Raw genomic sequence first — 25,477 nt, 5'->3', positions numbered from 1 at the left:
CTTTGTAAACCTTCAAATAAACACACTAATGAAACTCTCCTATCATCCAAATTAACAGAGTACAGCATTATAATGGGTTGGACAATCTATTGGCTCAATTAAAAAATACTACCCTTCTTGGCCATAAGTTATGGCATATACCTCTGAACCTTACTAATTGAGGTTGAGGCAATAATACGACATCACAGCAAGTATATTCTAAATTGGATAGTTTTGCTGGGACTCTGACACAGGATCAGCTTCATTCTAACAAGTTTTAAATGTTTATATTACAGGTATGTATACATATGCTTCACTTTCTTTCATATGAAAGAGATTCTGGATGACTTGAAAATTTTCAGTTTTGGAATAATTTGAAGATTTTTTTATACAAAATCCGCAATTAAAAAAATTAAATTATCACTCAACTACAAAACCTAATGACTGAACTCAATGTACAAACACAAAAAGCATGATACATCAATTATCAAACTTGTTAAATTCTATTGTAAATAACAAAGTCAAGCTTTATCCCATTAGGTGGGGCAAATCCATCACAAGCAATCAACACAATAAAAATGAAAGAGCACAGAAAAAAAAAAACAATCAGACACATTTTATAACTTATTTTGAGGCAGGTGGTGCCCCAACAGGAGGGGGAAAGAGGAAGCACAGGATAATCCAAATGAGTGTTATGCCATTTTTTCAGTCAAAATACATACTCGCCAAGATCCCGGCTGAAAGCACCAGATTCCCGTAACTTCATTTCTTCCTCACGTAATTTATCCACATTATGCTTCTCTCTATAACTCTTGTAGAACTCTTGTAACCGAGCTATGTCCTGACTTCTATCTATGGTTCCAGCTTCTCTTTTAGCCAGCTTTTGCTGAAAATATAAACAAATAACATAGATATAACAAATTATACCAGACCCTAAAAGGATGGACAAAGTTTACTAAAATGAAGAAACTAAAAAAGAACAGTTAATACTTTAAAAAAATAAAGGGAGAAAAAAAAACAAGTGTAGATCATAAAATGTCATAATCTCTCTAAAGAGAGCATGTCAAATTCTGTTACATTCTGCTAGAACTGACAGTTGCCAGTTAGAGTAGAACACATGTATAGTTATAACAGGATATCTACATGATCTTGTATAATCTTAGGGCCTATTCTCATCTCCTAGTGGTACAAGAAGCAATCATCAGTTCCTAGATCCAGCACTCAAGCTGAATGCAAGTGCTTGGCCAACACAATAGCTGAACTACTGTAGATTCAATCCCTTGGCTGAGCAAAAGGAAAGCTTAAAATTTTGACACTCAATAGAATCAACTCCATCTGGAATAATATCCTCTGAACTCAAAATATTCACTATATGATTATTTTTTCCTTCACCTTCTTGTTCATCTTCCCCTAAGATCATAACTCTCAAATTCTTGGTAGGACACCAATGGTTCGAAGAAATGTCTCACCACAGCAAAAACATTGACCCTCTTCCATTCTATGCATGTACTGGTTGTAGGGTAACTGTTTGGCACCCTTACTACCATCTGAATGAGGCTTTGTACTCCCTCCCAATCTTGGAGCTTGAATTTGATTGTGAAGCATTATTGTTGCCAGCCACCTTTTCCCAGTTCAAGAGAAGGGTTCTTGGATCCCAATTGAAAGGAATTGCTGAGCAACAAATTCATCTTGACAATTGAATCACCTCAAGAATCAAAACGTGTAGAATAATAGATACCTCTCTTTTCCGACCCACTCCATAATTGAGCTTCCAAGAGCTCCCCCACTCAATTGCACAAGCTATCTCCACTGCTCGCAATATCTCCTTTGGGTTATGCACCTGAATTTGTCACCTTAACTCTGGTTTTAGCCCACAAAGAAAGTACCCCAACAATTGCTCTTCCGGTAAAGCCCCTGGTTTGGGCAATGAGGGTTTCAAAAATGTGCGCATACTCCCCAACAGAGTCCCTCCTGTTTCATAATAGCCAATCTTTCAAAACATTGCTACTGTAATTTCCACCGAACCTCCTTAACAAAGCTGTAGAGAAAGCCTCTACTTGAAATTGAATTCTTTTTGCTGCCAAAATCGAAACCAATGAACGACCACTCCTTCCATGCTCACAAATGCCAATCATAACTTTTTCGAAAAAGGAATACCTTGTACCTCAATATATTTTAGCACAAGCAATCCAAACAATTGAAATATCACCTTCAAAGACTGGTAAATTCACTATTTTGGCCTACACATGCATCCCCTCCATCATTGTATGGTCTTCCTCCTCGTTCGCCACTTTCTTCCTGTTCGTCATAAAAGAATATGGCTTGGGTTTTGTCTTTTCCCCTTCCTTCTCACCCTCAAACCACCGTAACCTTTGCTTCTCCATCAATTTGATAATTATCTATTTGATTTCTCATGTTGATCCAATCTTTCCAAACAACATCATGGCAAATTCAAGAGAACCCTCCAATTTCTCAACACAGATATCAATCCTTAGAGGTCATCAATAGGTCAGACACATTGTTATGTCAAAGCTAAAAGAATAAGCAAGAGGAAAGAATGAGGGAAAGAGAAAAGAGAGAACGATTCAAAGCAAGCTCCGCCAAGGGACAGTCCCCTTTATCAACTGAGAAATCAGTTATCACAAATGTGATTAGGCATACCCTCTAAATTAAGAGGCCCCTTCTATTTATATCTATCACTAAGCACAATTCAGTGTGGGATTGTGGGAGTCATAAAAGCCCTAGACCAAATGGTTTGAATTTCAAATTTATCAACGAGTTTTGGGATTTAATGAAACCTGAGGTGCTTAGATTTCTGGATGAGTTCTATGCAAATGGGAGATTTCCTAAGGGCACAAATGCTTCATTCGTAACATTAATTCCAAAAGTGTTCGATCCTCAAAACCTTAACCAATACAAGCCCATATCACTGATAGGGTGCATATATAAAATAATGGCCAAAGTATTAGCAAGAAGATTGAAGAAGGTGCTGCCAAAGATCATAGTTTTTTTTTATCAGCAAAGATAAAAGGTATATATAAGTAAGTACTAGGGGTACTAGCCAAAGATCATAGATGAGCGACAATCAGCTTTTATTGAAGGAAGGCACATGTTTCACAGTGTCTTAATTGCCAATGAAGCGATGGAGGAAGTCAGGAGAAATGCTAAGCTGTTTGATATTCAAAGAGGACTATGAGAAGGCATATGACTCAGTTAATTAGGACTTTTTGATCTTTATGCTCAGGAAGATGGGCTTCTGTCCTAAATGGATTAATTGGGTGGATGGCTGTCTCCAAACAGCTTCTATGTCAATTCTGATTAATGGAAGTCCTACAGTTGAATTCAATCCACAAAAGGGACTCAAACAAGGAGACCCATTAGCCCCTCTCCTATTCAATATTGTGGCTGAGGGCTTAATGGGTATAATGAGAGAAGCATTGAAAGTAAACAAATATAAGGGACTACTGGTTGGAAGAAATGAGGTAGAAATCAGCATTTTGCAGTATGCAGATGATACCATTTTCTTTGGTGAAGCATCCATGCAAAATGTGAAGGTCCTCAAGGCAATGCTGAGGAGTTTTGAGATGGTATCCAGCCTAAAAATCAATTTTGCAAAAAGTCAGTTTGGGGCGGTTGAAAAGTCTGTCCAGTGGTTGAATGAGGCTGCCTTGTACCTCAATTGCAGTTTGCTATCTGTACCGTTTATCTATTTGGGCATCCCCATTGGGGCAAATCCAAAAAGTAGTGTGACTTGGGAACCCATTGTCAAAAAATGTGAGTAGATTAGCAAAGTGGAAACAAAAGCAATTATCATTTGGGGGCAGGGTGACTTTGATAAAGTCATTCCTGAACTCAATTCCTATCTATTTCATTTCTTTTTTCAAGATTCCAAAGAAGGTGGTACACAAGCTAGTCACAATACAAAGACGGTTCCTGTGGGGTGGAGATATGGACAACAATAAAATTGCTTGGGTGAGTTGGGAGACAGCATGCCTATCAAAAGAAAAAGGAGGTTTGGGAATCAGAGATTTGACCAAGTTTAATCAAGCACTTCTTGGAAAATGGAAGTGGGATTTATTTCACCACCAAGGAGACCTTTGGGCTAGAGTGCTAGATTCCAAATATGGAGGTTGGCGGAACTTGGATGGCAACCATATACCTCAATCAGCCTCCAAATGGTGGTCTGATCTGAGTGAGGTGTGTCACAATTCAGGGGAGGAAAGCTAGTTCCAACAAGGTATAAGATGGAATCTAGGTTCTGGAACAAACGCTAGGTTCTGGTGCAAAAGCTAGATTTTGGGAAGATGGGTGGATGGCTGATGGGATCCCTTTAAAGGTAAAGTACCCTAGACTTTACCTGAATTCGAAACAACAAATGCAATACATTCTACAGATGGGAGAAAGTTCAGAAGGAAGTTGGGAGTGGCGTTTGCAATGGAGGAGGCTACTGTTTGAGGCTGAGATACCTATGGGAGCTGCTTTTCTGGAGGAAATACAAAATGTTAACATACATATGCAGCATACGGATACATGGGTATGGATGAATGATCCAACTGGAAAATACACAGTGAGAAGTGCATATCAATTACTGGACAGGAACTCAAAAGATGATAACACAGATGGGATATTTCATGACTTACGGAAGCTAAAAATACCAAGCAAAGCAGCATTTTTTGCCTGGAGACAAATACGGGATAGGCTGCCCACTAAATCGAATTTGACTAGAAGAAATGTCGACATCAATGATACTCTCTGCCCGTTTTGTAGAGAAAAGGATGAGAATGCAGGTCATCTATTTTTCAGCTGTCACAAACTTGGGCAGATCTGGTGGGAATCTTTGTCCTGGATTAACATGGCGGGACCATTCACGCAACACCCAAGACAGAACTTCTTGCAGCACTCGTTCTGTAGTACCTATCTTGGTATCAAATCACAGAGATGGTTAATTTCGTGGGTGGCACTAACTTGGTGTGTATGGAACCATAGAAATCGAATGATCTTTTCAAATGAAAGCTTCAATGCCAACAAGATACTGGATGAAGCCATTTTCTTTTGCTGGAGTTGGCCGAGGAACCTTGTAAAAGGATTCGACAATCCTTTTCATCAGTGGTCTAGCCATATTAGAGAAGGGTTCTGTAATTAGTGGAAAATAGTTCCACAAGCAGGGATCACCAATGTAAATTATACACTTAGAGTTTTGGTTCATTAATCCATGATGATTAGTTTTGTATTAAGGAACCAAACCTCCACACCGGAGATTAGATTGGTGATTGTAAATATACCAGTACAACTTGTACTGATTTCAAATTAATATATAACATTATTTTTGCAGATCAAAAAAAACAAACTAAGTACAATTCAGTTCTCTTCAATTACTAACTGCCTAACTAACTCCCCTTTTTCCTTCTACTGTACACATTGAGTATCTTGGTCCCTAACAGATTCCCTCACTTTCCATCCCTTTACATTTGGGTCTTGAATCCTATCATAAATTAATCGCATCACATTACTGTTTTGAACTCGTCCAAGGGTCCAGGCCCTACACGCAACCTGGGACATATTGTCCATCTTTGACCCAAATCCGGATCACCCATCTGAAGAATCTCAGAGGCATTCCAGAACACTTTACCACCTCCTGCGAGAATGTCTTACCGCCAAGGCTCCCCCACCTTCTTAGGTGCAATAGGATCTGAGCACAGGAGCTGCCTTATGTCCACCAAGCCGTGACCCAACCACACCCAAACTATAAATAAGGGGGAGCCACCCTGACCAGCTACTAGAATTTGCCATTGATTTGAGCATCAAAATGCCTGCAATTTTCATTGCAGTTCCATTACAGAGGAGTAGCACCACCATAGGAATAGAGCTCTGATAAGCAACTCAGAACTCAGCACATACGCATACTAATCTCTTCATAAATGATGACTGGTGAGATATCAATAACTACCGTAGAGGTTTTACCCTAAATGTATAGTGGCCAAGATTAGTTTGAAATATTAAAAAACAAAGAAAGAAATGAAGATGGAAGTTAATCTAAAGCCCTGCTAGCATTGCATTAAACTGTAGCAATAGGCCCATGGACTAATTATCAAAATGACTATAAGGCAAAGTTCATACAGCAAATTCAAAGACCAATCATGCAATAAAATAAAATAAAAATTAAAAAAAGGAGTCAAATGATATGAACTTTCCAAGGGAGCTGCACTGAGAGACCATGCAGCAAAATTCTAGCATGCCTTTCAAGCACCACAAAGTCACAGACAAATCAAAACATACCGGTATGCACATGTCAAGTATCCTGAGCACAACTTTTATTTTACATAAAAGTAGACAATAAATTTCTACCTTGATGACAGACATCAAACCAGTCTTGAATTGTAAAACACCTCGGCCTTCACTGTTAGGATCCAAATTTTGAGATAATGAATATGCATGCTCACATACTGCAAACAAATAAGAATTATTAGAACAAACAATAGGTATCATGTCTATAGGAGCTTGTTGGTCAAAGTATATATATGAATTTTCAAGAAAAATGTTTTCAATGGGACTTTCCCATTTTTCACCACTTAAGTTTAACAATTTCCTATCATCCACCACACAAGAAAGCAGAGATAATATGAAACTGCAAAACTTCTATTGACTTCAAAACTATTTTGTGGTAAAGATGTTGAAAAGATGGCACATTAATAAATAAAAAATGCATAAGGAAAACGAAGCAAGATGTGACAAACATACATATTCTAGAGATATTGGGATCATCATCTTCAATTTCATCAGCAACTCTCAAAATTTCATCGATATCCCTATTTTTAGCTAGGGCGGATGGTACATTTCCAGCAATTCCACCAACAGGCTGCCCGTATGCATCATCACCAGTCCTTTCCCTCCTCAATGCAGCACGGACTAACCGCTCCCAAAGCTCCTCAGCTCGAGACATTTTCTATAAATATAAAGTGAAAAACATACAAGTTAATATTAATAATTTACAAAACATGTCAAACCAAAAACCATTCCTGCAGGAAAAACATAAGTGCAAATCAAAACAACCAGCAATCTAAACAAGAGAAATGTTTGTTAAAATATTACTTCACCATCCATCCACCAATATTGTCTTGTTGTTAAATCTCAAAAGTTGACTTGTAAATTTCAAAAATGTGGAGTGGAAGATGCAAGCCTCCACACAAAAACCAATTATGAAATGCATGCCGCAACCGAATCATAAGAAATATAGAACTCCGGTGATGTTTAAAGTGCAGTACAGACTACAGAGTAACTAGCTCCAATAACCATTACGTTAGAGAGTCACCAAAGATTCACAGTACTTATTACCTATTGAACTTAAAGGTTCACAACAGCATCAAACGATGAAAAGTTGATGAGAAGAGTTATCGAATCGAGTGGATCCACTTCAACCTCAGTCTATAGCATCAAATCAGTAGCACCAGCAAACAATCCACTGCAGCAAGACAAATTACCTTCCATGTTCAGAAAAGCACACGAAATGCTACAAGAAGCTACAAGCATAGCAAGTGAAACTACAAGAACCACCATTCCGCATATAAACAGAAGATCACACGATTCAGACAGAAAGAAGCTTCATACAGTTCAGAAACTTGAATTTAAACGAAACGAAAAGAAAAGCACGAGATCGAAAAGCTTTCTTTTCCGCGCTAAATTTTTCTCGGAAAAACAAAAAACGAAGGGAATAGCAAGAATAAGCGAAGGAAATGGAAAATGGAAAACCTGAAAAACCCTAGGAATAGGGTTGGGAGTTGAAAAGGAGCAGAATCGCACTCTAATTACTGAAAAACGGTTTTTGTGCGCTCTCTGCTCTGTTTGTTTGGTTTGAAATGCAGAAAAGTGAAAGAAAAGGAAAAGTAGTGGGCAACCGGATCTACCGGTAACGGGCAAATGGCGTTTGGGTTGGGGTGGATGGCGTCGTCAAACACAGACGCGGATAAGTAAATGGCAAACCCACGACGGCACAAGAAATGGACCACTTCAGCAAAAGTAATCAAAAGAAAATCCGTGTCTTAACCCGATTGTGATGGACACGAGTAACTTAACAATTAAGTAAGTAAACGCGTCATTTCAAAAATAGGGTCACTTATTTAAATTTATTGATTGAAATAAATTTTTATTTTAGTAAAACACATAAATTTTTTATTTGTTAGTATGATTGTTTAGAAAATTATATTTTTTTACTTCTTAAAAAATACTTATATAAAAAGCATTTCTCATAATGGGGAGGATGTTAGATTTACACTCCATAAGTAAAAAACTGTTACCATTTATTAATTTATCATTTAATATATGCTTTAAATTTTACGGAAATAATTGTACGCTATTTACTTATTTTAAAAAAATTTAATCTCTTAACTTGTCTTAATATGTATTTTTTTAAAATTGAACTTGAATATAAATATTGATGAAATACACGAAATATTTACATGTAATAAAAATATAACATGATGTAAGAAGTTATTCACGCCATGCATCATAATCGTTAACTATCTATTTTAAATTATTTTTAAAATATTATTGTAACTAGAAATTTAGGTTATTTTTACAGGATAAATGTTTATCTTTATATAATTAAAATTTATAATAAATAAATATTTAAATATATAAATTATATTTTAGAATAATTTAAATTATGATATGAGGTTATTGATATTAAAAAAATCTTAAAATTAATTTAAAGATAGAGATAAGACCCCCTAAAAAAAAGATATAGATAAGACACAATAATTAAAAGGGATAAATAGTTAAAGAAATTGAGTTTTTTTTTTCAGATGTGCTAGTGGCTGCAGTTAGGAAATAGTTTCCTTTTCTATTTTTTTTCTTTGTCTTTCCCATTAATAAAAAATATGGTTAAAAGATAAGTTTTTTTTACTAGTTATAAGAGTAATGTGTGAATACACCCTCAAATAAAAAAATATTTAATTGAGAAAGTAAAAAAAGTGAAAAATTCACTCTTTACACACAGTAGATAAAACTTATAATGTCACTTTGCTCTTAAGAACATAGATACATTGTTGAATTTTAGTAAAACCTTTGCGCGTTTTTGTTTTCGTTCTTTTTCTTTAACTAATCGTTGTCGCATTCTTAAAATATCTATAATTAAGTATTGTACAAAATTGAGATATTCTAATTACTTAAAAAAAAAAAAGATAAACACATGTAATATCGAGAGTTTTTTAATCCATCCTCGTGTTACTTTGTCCACTAACTTACGGCATCTATTTATTTTAGGACAAGAGAATGTAAGTGATAGCTCACGTTAATTTTTCATCTCCATCTAAAATCCACAATTTTACAAATAACTATATAATCATATTTGATTACCATTACCATTGTTGTTATAAATTTAAGGAAACAAATGTGTGTTTTGATTCCTGTAATTTCAGCCATAGGTGGTAAAATAGGCTACTTGGTCCAATATAGACTATAATGGATGGGATCAAAAAAGTCTGAACTTAATTTGTGCCTAAAAAAGGAACTAGCATTCACAAATTATCAATTAGTGACAAGATTAAATATGCAAAATCTTAAAAGTTAGGTGGCCAAATTTGTAACATCATCAAACATAAAAATAAAATGTGTAATTAAACATATTACAAGCGCTAAAACATTATTGTGACAATATCATCATAGTTTTTATCCACACCATATAAATCGAAAGGAAGAGACCAAATGGACTACAATTAGAAAATAACACTAATCTCACAATATTAGTTGCACTTTTTTCTATTGTCAAAAGCCAATATTGTTGGTAAATTATTTTTTTATATTTAACTAGGTAGCTGTCTGTGCTTTGCACAGGCTTAGTAAAAAGAAGGTAGCAATGGCCCATAAGAAAGAGAATGTGCAATGCAGTAAAAAAGTTAAATCAATGTGCGTGGGCCCATATCATACACAATCAACACGTGTACAACTAAAATAGAGGTCGGATAATTTTTATAATAATATTGAATTGATTGATTGATTTGTGACAATATCATCATAGTTTATCCACACCACATAAATTGAAATGAAGAGACCAAATGAACTACCATTAGAAAATAACATTAATCTCACAATATTAGTTGCACTTTTTTCTATTATCAAAAGTCAATATTGTGAGTAAATTATTTTTTTATATTTAATTAGGTAGCAGTCTGTTTGCACAGGCTTGATAAAAAAAAAAAAAGATAACAATGACTCGTAAGAAAGAAAATGTGCAATGCAATAAAGAAGTTAAATAAATGTGTGTGGGCCCATATTATGTCAACAGGTGTACAACTAAAATGGAGGTTGGATGATTTTTATAATAGTATTGATGGAATATTACAGGATACTAAGTTACTAATTATAAAAAGATAGTCCTCGCCAAAAAGAAATTATAAAAAGATAATAAATCCTTTATTTATTCAAATTATCTTTTATATTTAAATAAACATATGCAACTCACAGGAATTGCATCCGGTAATAACATAAATTTGTGTCTTGTACTTTTAAATTTTGATAACATTTAGTTTCCTATCTTTCAACTAGGTTTGAGCAAAAAAAATTAGAATTTATTTGCGTAAAAAGTAACTCACAGGTATTACAAGTTTAGAATTAAAATGGACTGAGAATATTGTTGAATTCGTCGAGTTAACATTATTAGTAAAATATCTACCCAACTCTTCTAAGTTCGTTATACTATTAGATGGTGTTCAACAAGAATTAGCAAATAGGAGTTCTTCTTTCCATAGGAAACAATAACGATGCCCAAAGTTTGCAGCTTGCTTCTTGGTCATATATTTGCAAAATGCCAGATCAAGCTAGTTACTTGCCTCGGGATTATTAATCAGGAATGCCATAGAACTAACATTGCAAATGAACATCCGTCAAACAATATGAGAAGTCTTGACACCCGTCAAAGCTATTAATAGAATTTAAATATCCCTTAACGAAAACATCAATATACTTTGTTCAGTTTATTTAATGTTGAAGTCCTTACCCACAAATTTTCCTAGTAAAGTTTGAGAGAAAAAATTGAAATTTTAATTCAAGATAAAGTATTGTTTGACAATATAAAAATTATTATCGTGTGTTAAGAAAGTTGGTGGAGGCATAAAACAATTAGAATTATCTTGCACGTATTCAAGATATAGACTTGCATTCCAAAATTCATCCGAATGGAGTCTATGCCTTTAAAAGACAGTACATCATGCCTAAAAATGTTTCATGCTCCCCCGCTTGCCTTTTTTTACTAAGAGGGACTATTTTTCAGCATTTTTTCAACTGGGAGTCACTTTTAAATAATTTTTCAAAAGGGATAGCTTATAATAAATATTACGATTTCTGAGTTAAAATTTTATGACTTTAGTTAAATTTTTTTTAATTTAAGTCATAAATAATTTTTTATAATTTTATTTTATATGTTATATATAATGAGATAGAGGAATCATTTTCAAATAGGTCTAAAAAAAGCTCATTATTTAAAAGTTAAGGACATAATTGTATTAAGTATTCATATAAACAAGTAGATGACTAATATAATTTATATTTTTTATATTTTTCTTTAATTTGTATTGTTCATTTTATATTAATGTATTATATTGTTTTTAATTTTAGTATGTATTTTTATTAATAGATTATCTAAACTTTAAATAAACAAAAACTTTAAATAAAATAATATTAAAAAGATATAATATATTTTAAATAATAAAACATTAATAAATTATATAACATATAAAATAAAATCATAAAAAATATCCACCATATTAAATAAAAGCATTAACAAGTAAAATTAAAATTATTTATTTGACAATTAATTAAATAAATTTATTTACAATTTTAAAAAATTAAAAAATAAAATAAAATGACCGTAAAAAGATTTAAAACTTTTATAAAAAAAACAATTTTTACGAAAACAATTTTACTTTTTTAAAAAAAGATTTTATGATTTTAAAGTTGTAAATAAAAAAAAACTTTTATAACTTTGAAGTCATAAAAGCAAAAGAAAAAAAAATACGACTTTAAAGTCATAAAAAAATTTAATTGAAGTAATAAAATTATTTATAACTTCAGTTAAGAAAAATTAAAAATTAAAAATGCAATGTTAAGACTTAGCTCTTTTGAAAAATTATTTAAAAGTGGTTGAAAAAATGGGAAAAAAATGCCACCTCTGGCTAAAAAATGCCTTTTAGGTTGCAGCTATTTCCTATGAGCAGGAACTTGGGAAACCAGAATCTCTCCTAAATTGTGGAAATTAAAGTAATAGGACTACACAGCAAGCAAGCCAAATATTCTTTAACAAAATTGGGTTCTTAATTTTACGTTCTCCTATGCAGTTTCTCAAATTGAAATAACATTCGTAGATGTTCCAAATAAACAAAATTGAAGCCTAGGATCTACCCTGTTCCTAGTTACAACATACAACTACTTACAATAGATACCAAAACTGTGCTCTAACCTGTTGCTGCAATCAAGGAAATGTAGACAAATTATTCCTTATTGCGAGAAGAGCGCCCCTTCCTTTGACCTCCAAGAATACGGGAAATTTGCAAACCTCGACTGAATGCTTGGTTGAACAACATACGGGTCTGAAATTCTGAAAAAAAAGGAAACCAAGCCAAGAAGGCAACAGGAGTAAGCAAACCCACAATCTCATAACCACGAGCTAGAGTTTTTACTGATCCCCAAAATCCAGCTCGGCGTACTAGAGGCTTTAATGCTTGTGCAATCAGCAAAATAAAACGGAAACGGTGACAAGGAAAACTAAAAACAAGTAAATTGAGGGAAATAAGGGTAAAACAATTGTCCAATAAAATGGAATCCCAAACCATACCATTCTAGGACTCATTGCATACGAGAGCTTCGCTAAATTGATGCATAGAATTTTTATATGTCAATGAGTCTAATCTTTACATTTTCATAATCAGACATCGTTTTGTGGATGAGGACATAGCACATAAAGAGAAAGAGGATTCACCTGTAGCATTCCCCAGCCAGTTAGCATGAAGGCAAGAATGCAAACAATAATGTCCTGGATTGTCATATGAGGGAGGGCAATCATGGTGACTAGAATTGAGATAAATGTTAAGAATATCAACCCCTTGATTAGCCGGAAGACAAGTTGAAAATCTGCACTGAATTTCCGCCTCCCGACAGACACCGTCTTGAGACAAAATGGAAAAGAAAATCAGAAAGAAAGCAGAAATTTATTCCAAGAACAAGCCTTTTGACATATATAGGATTCTAACATGAATTTCATATATGGGCAAAAAAGTGAACAAGCCTTTTGCTTCATTGCAGATAACCAACCACACTGCCCACCAATGAGGAAAGAGTAATTTTCATATTGAGAAGTCATACAATACATTATATGAACAATTTTAACAGGCCCCACAAGATACAAAATAGCTTGCTACTAACCTTCATAACAAATAATATTAGAAAGATCACCAACCACGATATGCCATAGACCTGTAGCCAAGAAAAGGATATCCATTCAATATGCCAAATTATGAAAGTGAGATAAATAGTTGGAAAAAAGGGAACAACACAGGTAAAAGACTTGCCAGAAAACTTTTTGTCCTTTTCGTAAATTTCAAGTGATAAACAAGGCCATACTGATAGTAAAGACAGCAATATCTCAGCAATGATTCCGCGCATTCCTGAATATTGGAGATGCTCTTGTTCCTCCTCCCACCAGGACTCCCAACTTTTTTCAGGTAGTACACCAATACCGCCTCGGATGCTAATCCATTTGTTCCAATCAGTCCAATCATCAACAATCTTTTGCCACTCAAACCCAGAAGGATTGAACAAGAAGGCCATGTGCCAACCAAAAACCACATCGATACCGTAATTGTTATGTACAGGGACCAGAGCACAGCAAGCACAGAACAAAACGCAGAAGTAAATGAAGAAGAAGAAACGGAGCAAAATGCAGAACCAAACGAAGGAGAAGAAAAAAGGACAAAAAGGGAAATTAGCAGACCTCAGTACCTTAAGGATTATGAAACTTAGTATGGCTGAGCTGGCAACGACCTTCTAGAAACAGAATCACAAGTCCTTGGTGCCATTAGGTGATTGTCTCCTGGTAGCGTTTTGAATTTCCTCCAAGGCATATGCTGCCAAATTCTGTTAGAATTTTCATCCAGCATTTGTAAGCGAAAATCTATAAATAGGGAAGGATGTAATTCTGATGGGTAGGCAAAAAATTAGAAATCCCCTCTCCTAATCTTTCTCTCTCGGGAGGACTCCTAGGCCTCAAATGCTAGGAAATTATGAGCTGTTTTTCAGCTCATAACAACTTGGTGCTTTCATTGAGCACTGCCACCATGGCTGAATCAACTCGATCCAAAACCAGAATGGAACGCATAGAAGAAGCCATAGCCAAGCTAGCCTCTAACCAACTCCATGTCACCACCAAGCTAGATGAACTCATTCAACGCATTACTGTGTTGGAAACCAGTCAACACCACTCACCCACACCTCCATCTTCTTCCTCTGCGAAGGCACTCCTCGCACACACACCCATGCCAACTCCGCCGCCACGCCCTGCACTTATGCCGCAACACCCCGCACCCTTGCCGGCTCCACTTATCATTGCTGCCGCCCACCTCCCCGATAACAGCAAGCCCCAGGCGTCCTTCCCCAGCCGCCGCTGGGCCGCCATCCACCGGGTCTGTACAGAGTTCCCCAGCCACCACATCCTCTTCTCCGACCTTGGCTTATCCCCTTCCGTCACGTTCATCGCCAAGGTCAAGGACACGGAGCTCGGCCACCCCTTCCTCCTTCCCTTCTACGTCACTATCGACGCTGCCAAATGGCTCCGCTTCCGCAACACGAACCTTCATTTGTACACGAGCTATTTTCCTTCACCCATTTTAATTTGGGATCCTTGTTCGTTCGACTTTTGAGGCCATGGTTTGAAGCCCAACACCTTGAGGACAAGGTGTTTTTGATGGGTCAGGGAATGTTAAGTACAAGGACAAAAGTTACTCATAACCATTAGCATAAAATACAAATCAAGGACAAAAATCCTTTTCAAATAAACTCTAGCTATGACCTTTTTCCTTTCTATTAATGTACACTTTTTTTTATCAGAAAAGTGTACGACTGTAGGCTAGTCTACATATAAGACTACTAAAATCAGGGCCATCCCGTCCTATTTTCTTCACTATTAAATTAAATTCTACTAGCATTTTTTTATTCTACTTTTCTGGCTCTCTGTTCGCTTTGCCTACAGAGTACCACCTTGAAACTTTTTAAAATGATCTATTAAATAGTAAAATAAAAATGAAATTTTTTCACTAAATAAATCTTCCTTTGATGTTTGTCAGTTGAGCAATTGCATGTTAAACAGACTAGTGTTAAAATAGAAGAACAAATGGCTCCAGAATAGAGGCCAGAGTAGCAATGTAGGCTACAATTTTATACAGTAACAATCTACTAAATACAGCAAGATAAAGCTGGCTATTGAGTACGGCAGCAATAAATGTGCTGGTAAATTTTGCTATTACCTACCTTGTCCAAGCTTCAATATAGCTGCTGTTACAAACACGCTAAAAATCATTTCATACAATTCTCTCATTGGAACAGCAAAAGCTATATAGACAAGAGATGGGAAGTGCTTTGGATAGCTCTATCCATGACTATTTGGAAGCATAGAAATTCAGTGGTTTTCAATAACCAGATTTTCAACCCCGAAAAAGTCATGGATGAAGCTTTATTCCACACTTGGTCATGGTTAAAATGTATGGACAAAGATTTCCATATTCATTTCAACCAATGGTCTACTAGCTTGAAGGAGGAGCTGTCTTAGGGGGTTCTTTCCTTTTTGGTTTCAGCTATTGTGTTTATGTATCTTATAGTTGGGATCGGCAATTATCTGCCTTGTATCTTTTTAATCCTCTCTTCAGTACACCTAGTACTGAAATATATATAATACTATCTGATTTTTGCTGTGCAAAAAAAAAAAACACGCTAAGCACCTTCTTGAAAACATCCACATTAAAGATTGCACTTGGATCGCCAGATCCATTCCATGCAACAATAATCATAGCCTAAAATAAATTAGCTCTTTCAGAAATGGATCTTATCATGCAAGATATTAAAGGGAAAAATCACTCACATGAATCTTATCATGCAACAAACAAATTATTACCTGTAAGCACAGAATGAAAAAACCCCACATGCGATCAAAACTTCTGAAAATATGCCAAAATGACCTTATCTCAACAAAGTTGACTTTTCCAGCCCATTTGTCCCTGTTAGTTGGTTTGTTATCCTGTAGATAAATTTATAGCAAGGCTTAATATCCAGTGGCGAGCCCTGGTGCAGCGGTAAAGTTGTGCCTTGGTGACTTGTTGGTCATGGGTTCGAATCCGGAAACAGCCTCTTTGCATATGCAAGGGTAAGGCTGCGTACAACATCCCTCCCCCATACCTTCGCATAGCGAAGAGCCTCTGGGCAATGGGGTACGAAGTGAGTGCTTAATATCCAGTGGCAGGTACAAGTTTCAGGCTTTCAGCAGTAGCTATTCAAATATACTCTGTATAAGAAAATGAGAATTTTAAAAAGCACCTGTTTAACATTTTAAATCAGTATCATAATCAAACACAACATTTTCTTCGCATTTTCAGACAAAAATCCAAGCAGAATCATTGCATGTCATAATTTTTTTGTATAAAAAAATGCATATCATAACCGATAATCAACCAAATATATAACGCATGTTTTTTTTTTTTTTTTGGTCAGCAAAGATAATATATTATATATAGAAAGAGTACCAGAGGTACTGGAATACATAAGGGGGGAGCCATGGTAATGGTTCCATAATCAGACAAAATAGTCTGAGAAGGAACCACTCTATAGAACCCAAAGAAAAACATAGATAATGGCTAAAGTAAACCTCTAGTAGTACAAAAAGATTGTCTAATATTGTTGGACCAGTAATTAAAATGTTCTGTGAAGCCTTTCTCATAATTCCTAAGCCAGGTCCAAAGAATGAAAATTGCATCTTCAAAGACTTTGTTTGCATCGAAAGAGGCATTAGAGAATACTATGCTAATCCTTGTCTTCCAAATGGACCAGGTTAGGGCCAGCCACCAGCACTGCCACCTATTGCTCCTAACACCATCAACTTGAAGTCCCATATGTTGATTGAAATTCATTTTTGGGGTGAGGGGAGCAGCTCCTTTTATATTTATCCATGACATAGCTTCTCACCATAAAGGCTGAATTTTTGAGCAATGGAAAAATAGGTGTCCTGCGTTCTCTTCTTCAACTCTGCATAAAGGGCATGAGGTGTCAGCAACCTGCACTTGCCTTCGCTGTAACTTATGTCTTGTCGGAAGTCTATCCCTAATAAGTCTCCAAGCAAAAATTGCTATTTTGCTTGGAACCTTTATACTCCATAATTTGGCAAAACAATCCTCTTGAGTTACTGCTGCTGCTCCTTCCATCAGTACCTTGTAGGCGTTGTTTGCTGTGTATTGACCTGTAGGATTAGCTGTCCATTCCCACACATCAGGACCTTGGTGTGGAAAGATCATATCCTGAATCTCGTTGAGGAAGACAGTTGCTGAATCAATTTCATTATCAAAACATAGCCTTCTCCAAGTAAAATTCCATTCCCACCCATTGTCTTTGAGGCTTCCCATCTGTTGGATGAAATTCTGCTGCTGTAAGGAAATTGAATACAACCTGGGGAATTTTTCTGCCAGAGACATTTCCCCACATACCCACTTGTCCTCCCAAAATTTAGTTTGATCCCCACAGCCCACCTTCCACTGCATACCACTATTAATAATCTGACCCTGAGGGGAGTGAACGAGGGTCTTCTTCAAGTCTCTCCACCAAACTGATTCTAAACCTGGTCTATCTGCTGCCAACATGCCCTGCCATCCGCCATACTTAGACTGCACCACTCTAGCCCAAAGTTCTCCTTTGTTTTGCATCAGACCCCACCTCCATTTACCAAGCAATGCTATGTTGAAATTGGTGATATCCTTAATGTCCAGACCTCCATTTTCTTTAGGTGATGTCACCGTATCCCACCTAATCCATGCGATCTTATTTTGGTCAAGCCCTCCTCCCCAAAGAAACCTTCGTTGCAGTCTCACCAATTTGTCCACCACTAATTTAGGTGCCCTGAAAAAAGAGAAGAAATATAAAGGAATGGATGTTAGCACAAATTTGATTAAAGTCACTCTCCCCCCCATAACATATAGATCAATTTTCAATTATTGTAAGCCTCTTGTCAATTTTGAAAACAACTTTTTCTTTCTGAGAACTAAATTTTATAAACAATTTAATTAATCATTTGGTTCCTATACCTACAAAAACTTTTTGTTTTAGTCCCTATACCTAAAAATTTTATGTTTTAGTCCCTATATACAAACAATTTTTTTATGTTTTAGTCTTTACGACTCCACTTAGTGACAGTTTTCCACAAGAAAACTAACAACAGGGACTTAAAACCAAAACAAAAATCCTCATGTAGGGACTAACACAAAAAGTTGATGCAGCTATAGGGATCAAATGATTAAACCTTTATAAAACTTAACCATATAGAGAAAAAATAAATGTTTATAATAGTAAATATAGTCAGAAATTGAGAACATTAACAATGCTTACGTTAGATTTGTCAAAATTTAGCTGCTCAACTGGCAGGCAAAAGAAATCAGCATCAGCACGCATTGGCCAGCCAAGCTGAAAACAATCAGCTGACCTATAATTGTCATTAAAATTAATACCCAGACAGGTATAAATAATAAACCAGAAAAGACAATACACAAAAGGAGAATCAATTAATTATACCAGAAATATTCATTTAAATCATCATAGTTCCTCCATTGTGAATGCTTTGACCTACCCTTTTTGCTCCGTGCAGCTTCCTATTGAGCAGAACGTGATTGTCAATTTTTATGAGAAATACTCGATAATACGAATAACCTGTTAAGTATACAGGCAAACATAAAAGAATGAAAAGAAGAAAATAATCAATGGCAGAAAGCACCTTTGCAATGACATCATATATAGGAGTTACAACTTTCCTTAAGAAAGCCTCGTCTTCACCTCCATAGGCTGGCTTGACATTCTCTCCTGTCATTGGACTAACATTACCAGCAAGCATACCGTACAACTCAAAGGCATCTACAAGGAGCACCATAAAATGATCGCAAAGCATGTCAATATCAACAAAAATATAGGTTTCCTTTGAAAAAAATCATTTAATTCCAACTATGTGAGTAATGCCAAAACCATAGAGATAAAAATGTAATTGTCGGTGATGTAAACATTCATCATGATTTGGAGGTTTGTACATTGTCCAAGCCTCACACGTAAAAGGCTCTTCTTGTGAAAGGGTGCATGCTAGAAATATGAAACCACTAGGAAATAAAATGACAACAAAACTATGACAAATTTTGAATGTTTAAGCCTAAAAGTTTATTTACATTAATATTATAGTGCCAAATGACTAAGCAGGATGGGGGAATTCGTCTTGTTTCTTAATCTCGACTTGGTTAGTTTGTTTAGAACACCAAGAAACACAAGCTCTTTTCTACTTGCTCTTTTCTAAGTTAAAAGTACAAATCTACTTTCTAAGTTAAAAAGTGCATGGGGTTTGATAAAATGACAGATATAGACATCTGCAATTCAAACTGTTCTAACTAGAGAGGGAAAATATTTGACATGACAGTTACCCAATAATAGGTAAAACTGATAATGTGCCAAAGTCCAAAACCAGGGGCTAATCCTGTTATAATATTTGGAATAAAAGGGCACAAGAAGATTGAAGCAAAGAGATATAGAAAGGGTGATAACAGGGATTACATGATTTAAAAAGTTAAGGAAATCCATTTGAAACTATGTTCCAAGGTAGATTAAAAGGCAAAATCTGCACAGAAACAAGCAAGGGCAGCCACATAAACACACACAAATTTGTTAGTGAATTTTATTTGGCAATGGATTTGCATACCCAATAGCAACTCCATTTTCAACTTCTTACCCAAATATATCAAAACATCTACAAAAATTAGAAAATGGTTACAAAAATTATAAATACAGCCAGAAATAGTAAATAAACATCATTGTAGATAGGGTTAAGTCATAAAGCTCACATGGTGATAGATATAGCAAAGGCATTCTGGAATGAATCTTAGGTTGGCAGCTTCACCCCATATTAGAAGATACAGACCCATATAGAGTAATTTACGCTGCTGCACTTCTTGCTGTATGGTTGGCAACCTGCAATATACATCCATTTTCCACGAGATATGTTACATTAGAACTGAAATATGCATATACTACTTGGAAAAGCTAATTAACAACAGTTAAAATTAACACTAGCTGCAAATAAGAATCCAGATTCAAAACTATAGAATAAACTATACAACTACAACATAATAACAAGTTTAAAATGTTTCTTGTCCCCAAATGTAAGTAAGCAAAGAGGTCCAAGTTAACAGAAAGCAGTTACAGTATCTTTTGACATTATGAGAACAGAAACTCTCACCAAAGGCTACTATTCCGACCTAAATACTTGCACCACTTTTTGTAATTCTTAAAAAGTTTCTTCATCACTTCTGTAAGTGCACGCTCGTCCAACTAAGCAAAAAATGTTACAAGTCACGAGCAGATTCAGCACAAATCAATGTATGAATATTTTTTGAATGACCATAATGAAAAGATAAAGATTAGTTGTTATGATTAGCAGATGAAAATATATACTAAAAGGAGCAACATGCATATGCTGTGCAACTAAAAAAAATGAAATGAAACATGGAAAATGGAACTGTTTATAGCAGGAGCCAAGAAGGAAAAAAAATTATTCTTACTAGAATAGAAATAATCAAGTGTTAAATTCCTTCCTCCCCCCGCCCCTTAAAAAAGAAAAAAGAAAGTCTACTCACAAAGAAAGTATAAAGTAGCATTCAACTATATAATTAAATTGAGAGAAGCTACATGACAACTAAAAAATTGAAAGTAAAAAAAAAAGGGGGGAATTAACACAATGGTCCATATGGAAACTAAATTGGGGGCAGGGGGGACTATATCAATTATCCAAATAAACCCTGACCTTTGGCTGTTGATCAGGCTTGGGAAATTGTCTTATGTGCACATTTGCAAGCAATAAGATCAAATGCTCTCTCTGATTTGATACATTGTGCTTCTGTATTTTGTACAAGAAGTGGCAAACAAATCGAATTTCATGTGTTAGTAACAAATAAGTCATATGCTGTTCAAATAAATTAATATTTAATACAAGACTAAAATATATAAGTTAATAAGTTAACAGCTCCAGAATCTAATTTACCTGAAATCCAAACAATACCCCAAGCCAATCCAGAATGTCTTCATCTTTTTTTTTCTTGTAGTCCTTAGGCCAGGCTAGACCCCTTGTGTTATGAAGAGCATATACAGCAGCTTGGATCTGTGAAGAGTGATGAACAAGTATTTTAATTCAAACTATAGATGTATGACCAGAGTACTTATAAAGCCTAGAGATCATACCTCAGGAAATCTCATTATTGCCTGATTTGCACTATCAGGATAAAGAGGAAGAATATTGTAAGGAACTAAGATCTCTGTTTTCTCAGCAACTTTATCTTGAGTCTCCAAAATCTGTCACAATGCCAATGGGAAATCAATCATCAACTGTAAGTGTAAAGACAGGTGAATAAACGATATAAAGAAAATTCAATTATAACCATCTTATTTAAATATCAATAGAGGTTCACATAGAAAAAGGACACCAATCGGAAGATAACATCTTAGGAGATACAAAAAAATAACCTCACGATCCACTTCCATAGATTGCATCATGTTAACAGCCTTCAAAAACCTCAAAAAGAACATTGGCAGTTTGATATGCCTTGGTAAGCTGCACACTGAAAGTAAGAAGACAGACTCACTGCTAGTCGCACAATAGGCACGAACATATCATGCTGCAAATTATGTAGATAACATACCGATCAGCTTTATCAGCAGCATTTTGTAAAGCTTGGATATATTTTTTGTAGTAATGCTGATAAAAACTCTGCATCTCATGAGCATCACTTTTCTTTACTCTTCCTTTCAATGTTGGATCGTTTTCCTAAAAATGGAACAAATGGATAAAAGATATATACAACTAACTTGAAACCATTGCCATCTCTAATCTAGTTAGGGGCAATCATTCACGTTCATTCTACATAACAGGAAAAAGGTCCGCAAATAAGATGTTCAAGAGTCTGACATTCTTAATTCAATTTCATATTATCATTAACCAAGTCCTAGGACAGAAAGCATTACGTGTTAGGCCTACAATGTATGGTGCTCAAAGCTTAGGAGGTCGAATGTGTAAGAATACACTACATCATAAGCAGGGACCTAATTATAAATTTTCTGCTGATGGCTGTAGACATGTCTCATATGCTCTAAGTTAATTACTACTCGGATAATAATGAAGAATTTGATTCATTTTTTGTTTCAATGCTAATGGTCTGTTTGGTTTTAGAAAATGTTTTTGTTTTCATTTCCTGTTTTAACCAATATTTGCAAAAGTGACACTTTGTTTCCTTGTTTCTTATTTTCTGTTTTGTTGTTTTTACTTTTTACCATTTCTGATGCAAACAATTGAAAATAGAAAACAAGATGGCATATTTTTTGTAATTAGTGATGGAAGCAAAAAATGAAATTGTGAAATTATTTTTTGTTTTCATTTTTTTAATTTTCACCTTCAATTACAAAATTGTCACCCTGCTTACACGGTTTCCCAGACAAACTATTGAAAACAAAATGAAAACATGGCATTTTGTAATTAAAAGTGAAAACAGACAATACTTTCTGAAACCAAACCGCCTCTAAATTTTGTTGGATTCACAATTCCTTCGTATCGAGGAAAGACACAACAACTGGATCTCAACACATTGATTTATAAAGTTCCGTTCCTCCAAAGCCAAATATTAGTGTAAGACTAAAACATCTACATGACATGAGGCATAGAGCAATAAAATAGGCAGTAGCTTATTATTGTTGAGGAAATAGCAATACCACAAAAGCTTATTGGAAAAGAAACATTAGAACTGTATCTTGTACAGACAAAACAAAACATGTGAATGCTTACTCTTTCCAAACGTTGAAGAAGGGCAGTTTTGAATTGCCGAACACCACGACCACTTGAAGTAGGATCCAGTCTATGAGCTTTCTCGAACGCATAACACCGGCCTACAAGAGCAAAACAACACGCTCCATAAAAAAAAAAATGCATTCAAGCACCAAAAAATAATTAGTGTTTATTTGCAAACAACTGAGGACTTATGTCATAAATTCGACCATTAAACTTGCTGAAATAAGCTAAAAAGACAGTACCATTTTAATGAACAACACAACATTAAGAAGCTTGCTGAAATAAGCTAAAAAAGGCTTATGGAAGTTGCAAGCTATTCTGATAAGTCCAGATAAGCTCTTCTAAACACTCTCGATGCATATGAACACGTGGACACTACAGATACTGCTCGCATTATGACAGACAGCGAATAATTCTAATTCTAATTCCAATCAACATATAAAATCAGAACCAGCCACAAATAAACACTGAAAAGCAAGCATCTCATCTCGATGTACACACTGACAGTCAGAGAGAGAGGTTTGAACATAGCAAAGCGAAAAGCGAAGAGCTGGTGAGAAAATGCATGCGCAGGCAGAATAAAACAAAATGAAATGAACTTACAGAGATAAGCAACTCTAGGATGAGTCTTCTCAACCTCATTAGCAACGCGAAGAATGGGTGCAATCTCGACGAGAGACGACGGCACCACCCCACTGTCAAATATCGCCTCTGCGCCGCTCCCTGCGCCTCCGACGACGACATTCTCCCACAGATCTAACTTCCTTCACCAAAATGTGCACAGCATGCAAAGCGCGTCCTTGAGAATGAGAGCTAGAGAGAAGAACCCGAGAAGGGAATAATAATGTTGTTTGGGATGGGTGAGAAGAGGTTACTAATAGTAATACTACTACTATTGTGGACAGAAAAGCCCCACAAACACAATGGAAATGATGCTTTATTTTTATTGGCTTAGAAGACTAGAGACTAGTGTTGTAGAGTGCTACATTCGTCAAGCCAAGTTCGTCATAGAGTGGGTCCTTTGTTTCTTTTTGGACTTTGGTTTTGGTGCAACCAAAATGCACAGCTTTTTCGCCCCAATTAACGCTTCTGCCATTTCATATGCTCTTTCAAATTTCAAAGTTTAAACTCCAACGGCATAATTTATTCTTACTTAAGTCAAATTAATGTGCGTGTTAGTGTATATGGAATGTTACTTAAGTCAAATTAATTAACTAAGCATTCCTTTTTCTTACTGAAATCTTCCTTTTTTATCTTTTTATGTTATTTTTTTATTAATCTAACCAATAAAACTGTAGCAAATATATAACATAATTCATACAATTTGAATATGTCAAATAATTAGATTTGTTTTAAGATAGAAAATATTAGGGATTAGGGGAAGTTTACAATAGAAGCTTTAACCTAAATCCAAAACGAGAATCAATTGTTGGTGGTATGGAGAATGCTTTCAAACTCATTTAGAAGTGCATGTAGGCTTCTTAAAGAGCATGCATGCCAAGAAAGTCTCTTAATTAGGATTTAAGATTTGATTCCTATCTTAATAATAGGGATACAATTAGAGAAATAGAGTTACAAAAAATGGAGCTTTATTTCCTCCCAAAAACAAAAGAATACTACAACTTTAACTTGTTGTTCTTAATATTAGAAATTTGTTTTAAACCTTAATATTGAAATTTTGAAATTAATATTTTATAATCCAAATCATAAACTGTCATTCTGAGTCTAAAATTTTAAACATTCAACATTGAAATTTATATTTATTTGTGAGATTTAGAATCAAGTATTAGTTATAAGTTCTCTTTTATTGAACAAAAGTAAACTCAATTATGAGTTTAATTTAAAATCTTAATTCAATTATAACCCAAATTTTATTAACTAGTGAGATTTTAAATTCAATTTGTGCAAAACAATTTAATTGAGTTTAAATTATAACCTTAATTTGGTTTATCGTTTGCACGATTTCAAAATCTCGTCCATACATCTCAAAGGAGCAAACCAGAAAACAAATATATTGTCAAATTAGAGGAAAAAAATGTGAGTTATGTTGAACCCAACCATATTTCAAACACACCCATAACCTTTTTAATTTGAATAAGTATATTTTGACTTGTTCATAAAACTTGTAGAAATTAATTTCTAATGAAATTTTTAACTAAAGTACTGCAAAGTTGTGAAATGTTTAAAAGTGAACACAACAAAAATTAGACCAAAAAAATAAATTTTATGAAAAGTGAAAACGTAAACGGCTGAATTTATAAAACGAAGAGGTAAAGAAAAAAAAATATAAAATGAAAACAAGTAAATAACTTTGAATTAAAATCTAAAGTATTGAAATTATGAAATGCATAAGTAAATATAAATGATTGAAATTAAAAAGGGGCAAAGAAAATAAAT

At 34.9% G+C, this 25,477-nt stretch overlaps 3 protein-coding genes and 1 pseudogene across 4 annotated transcripts in view; all 4 read right to left on the bottom strand.

Moving 5' to 3' along the window:
- The window catches only part of LOC100811473 (callose synthase 9), a 58,612-nt gene extending 50,617 nt beyond the window's left edge, over positions 1–7,995 (bottom strand). The window contains exons 1-5 of one of the 2 annotated variants that reach the window (XM_006606522.4): positions 7,881–7,995; positions 7,312–7,438; positions 6,718–6,922; positions 6,325–6,422; positions 702–865 (exon numbers count right to left, since the gene is read on the bottom strand). In XM_006606522.4, the coding sequence (XP_006606585.1) occupies positions 702–865; positions 6,325–6,422; positions 6,718–6,919 (464 nt within the window). In that variant the 5' untranslated portion in view covers positions 6,920–6,922; positions 7,312–7,438; positions 7,881–7,995. The other variant, XM_003556514.4, reaches the window with a different exon arrangement.
- Positions 7,996–12,305: 4,310 nt separating this feature from the next.
- LOC106794209 (callose synthase 1) lies at positions 12,306–13,794 on the bottom strand. The gene is made up of 3 exons (XM_014772410.3): positions 13,390–13,794; positions 12,947–13,132; positions 12,306–12,565 (listed from the first exon to the last, which is right to left on the bottom strand). Exons 1-3 carry the CDS (start codon positions 13,792–13,794, stop codon positions 12,440–12,442), a joined length of 717 nt encoding a protein of 238 aa, XP_014627896.1. The 3' UTR covers positions 12,306–12,439.
- Positions 13,795–17,189: 3,395 nt separating this feature from the next.
- LOC121172713 (uncharacterized) lies at positions 17,190–17,924 on the bottom strand. The gene has a single exon (XM_041013582.1). The coding sequence runs from the start codon at positions 17,922–17,924 to the stop codon at positions 17,190–17,192; it is 735 nt and encodes a 244-aa protein (XP_040869516.1).
- Positions 17,286–24,540, bottom strand: LOC100808091 (callose synthase 3-like; annotated as a pseudogene).
- Between the last annotated feature and the right edge of the window lie 937 nt (positions 24,541–25,477).

The sequence above is a fragment of the Glycine max genome, chromosome 20, assembly GCF_000004515.6.
Source record: "Glycine max cultivar Williams 82 chromosome 20, Glycine_max_v4.0, whole genome shotgun sequence".
Lineage (NCBI taxonomy): Eukaryota > Viridiplantae > Streptophyta > Magnoliopsida > Fabales > Fabaceae > Glycine > Glycine max.
The sequence above is the reverse complement of the archived record's forward strand: the minus strand, read 5'-3'. Positions and strand labels throughout refer to the sequence as shown.

What these genes read in the sequence shown, in the direction of transcription:
- LOC121172713 (XM_041013582.1), bottom strand. Translation starts at nt 17,924, where the DNA reads ATGCAAAACAAAGGAGAACTTTGGGCTAGAGTGGTGCAGTCTAAGTAT.
- LOC106794209 (XM_014772410.3), bottom strand. Translation starts at nt 13,794, where the DNA reads ATGGCCTTCTTGTTCAATCCTTCTGGGTTTGAGTGGCAAAAGATTGTT. An exon ending in TAATATTATTTGTTATGAAG is followed by an intron (nt 13,133 to 13,389) that starts GTTAGTAGCAAG and finishes TTTTGTCTCAAG; the next exon opens with ACGGTGTCTGTCGGGAGGCG. An exon ending in CTGGCTGGGGAATGCTACAG is followed by an intron (nt 12,566 to 12,946) that starts GTGAATCCTCTT and finishes CTTTTTTTTCAG; the next exon opens with AATTTCAGACCCGTATGTTG.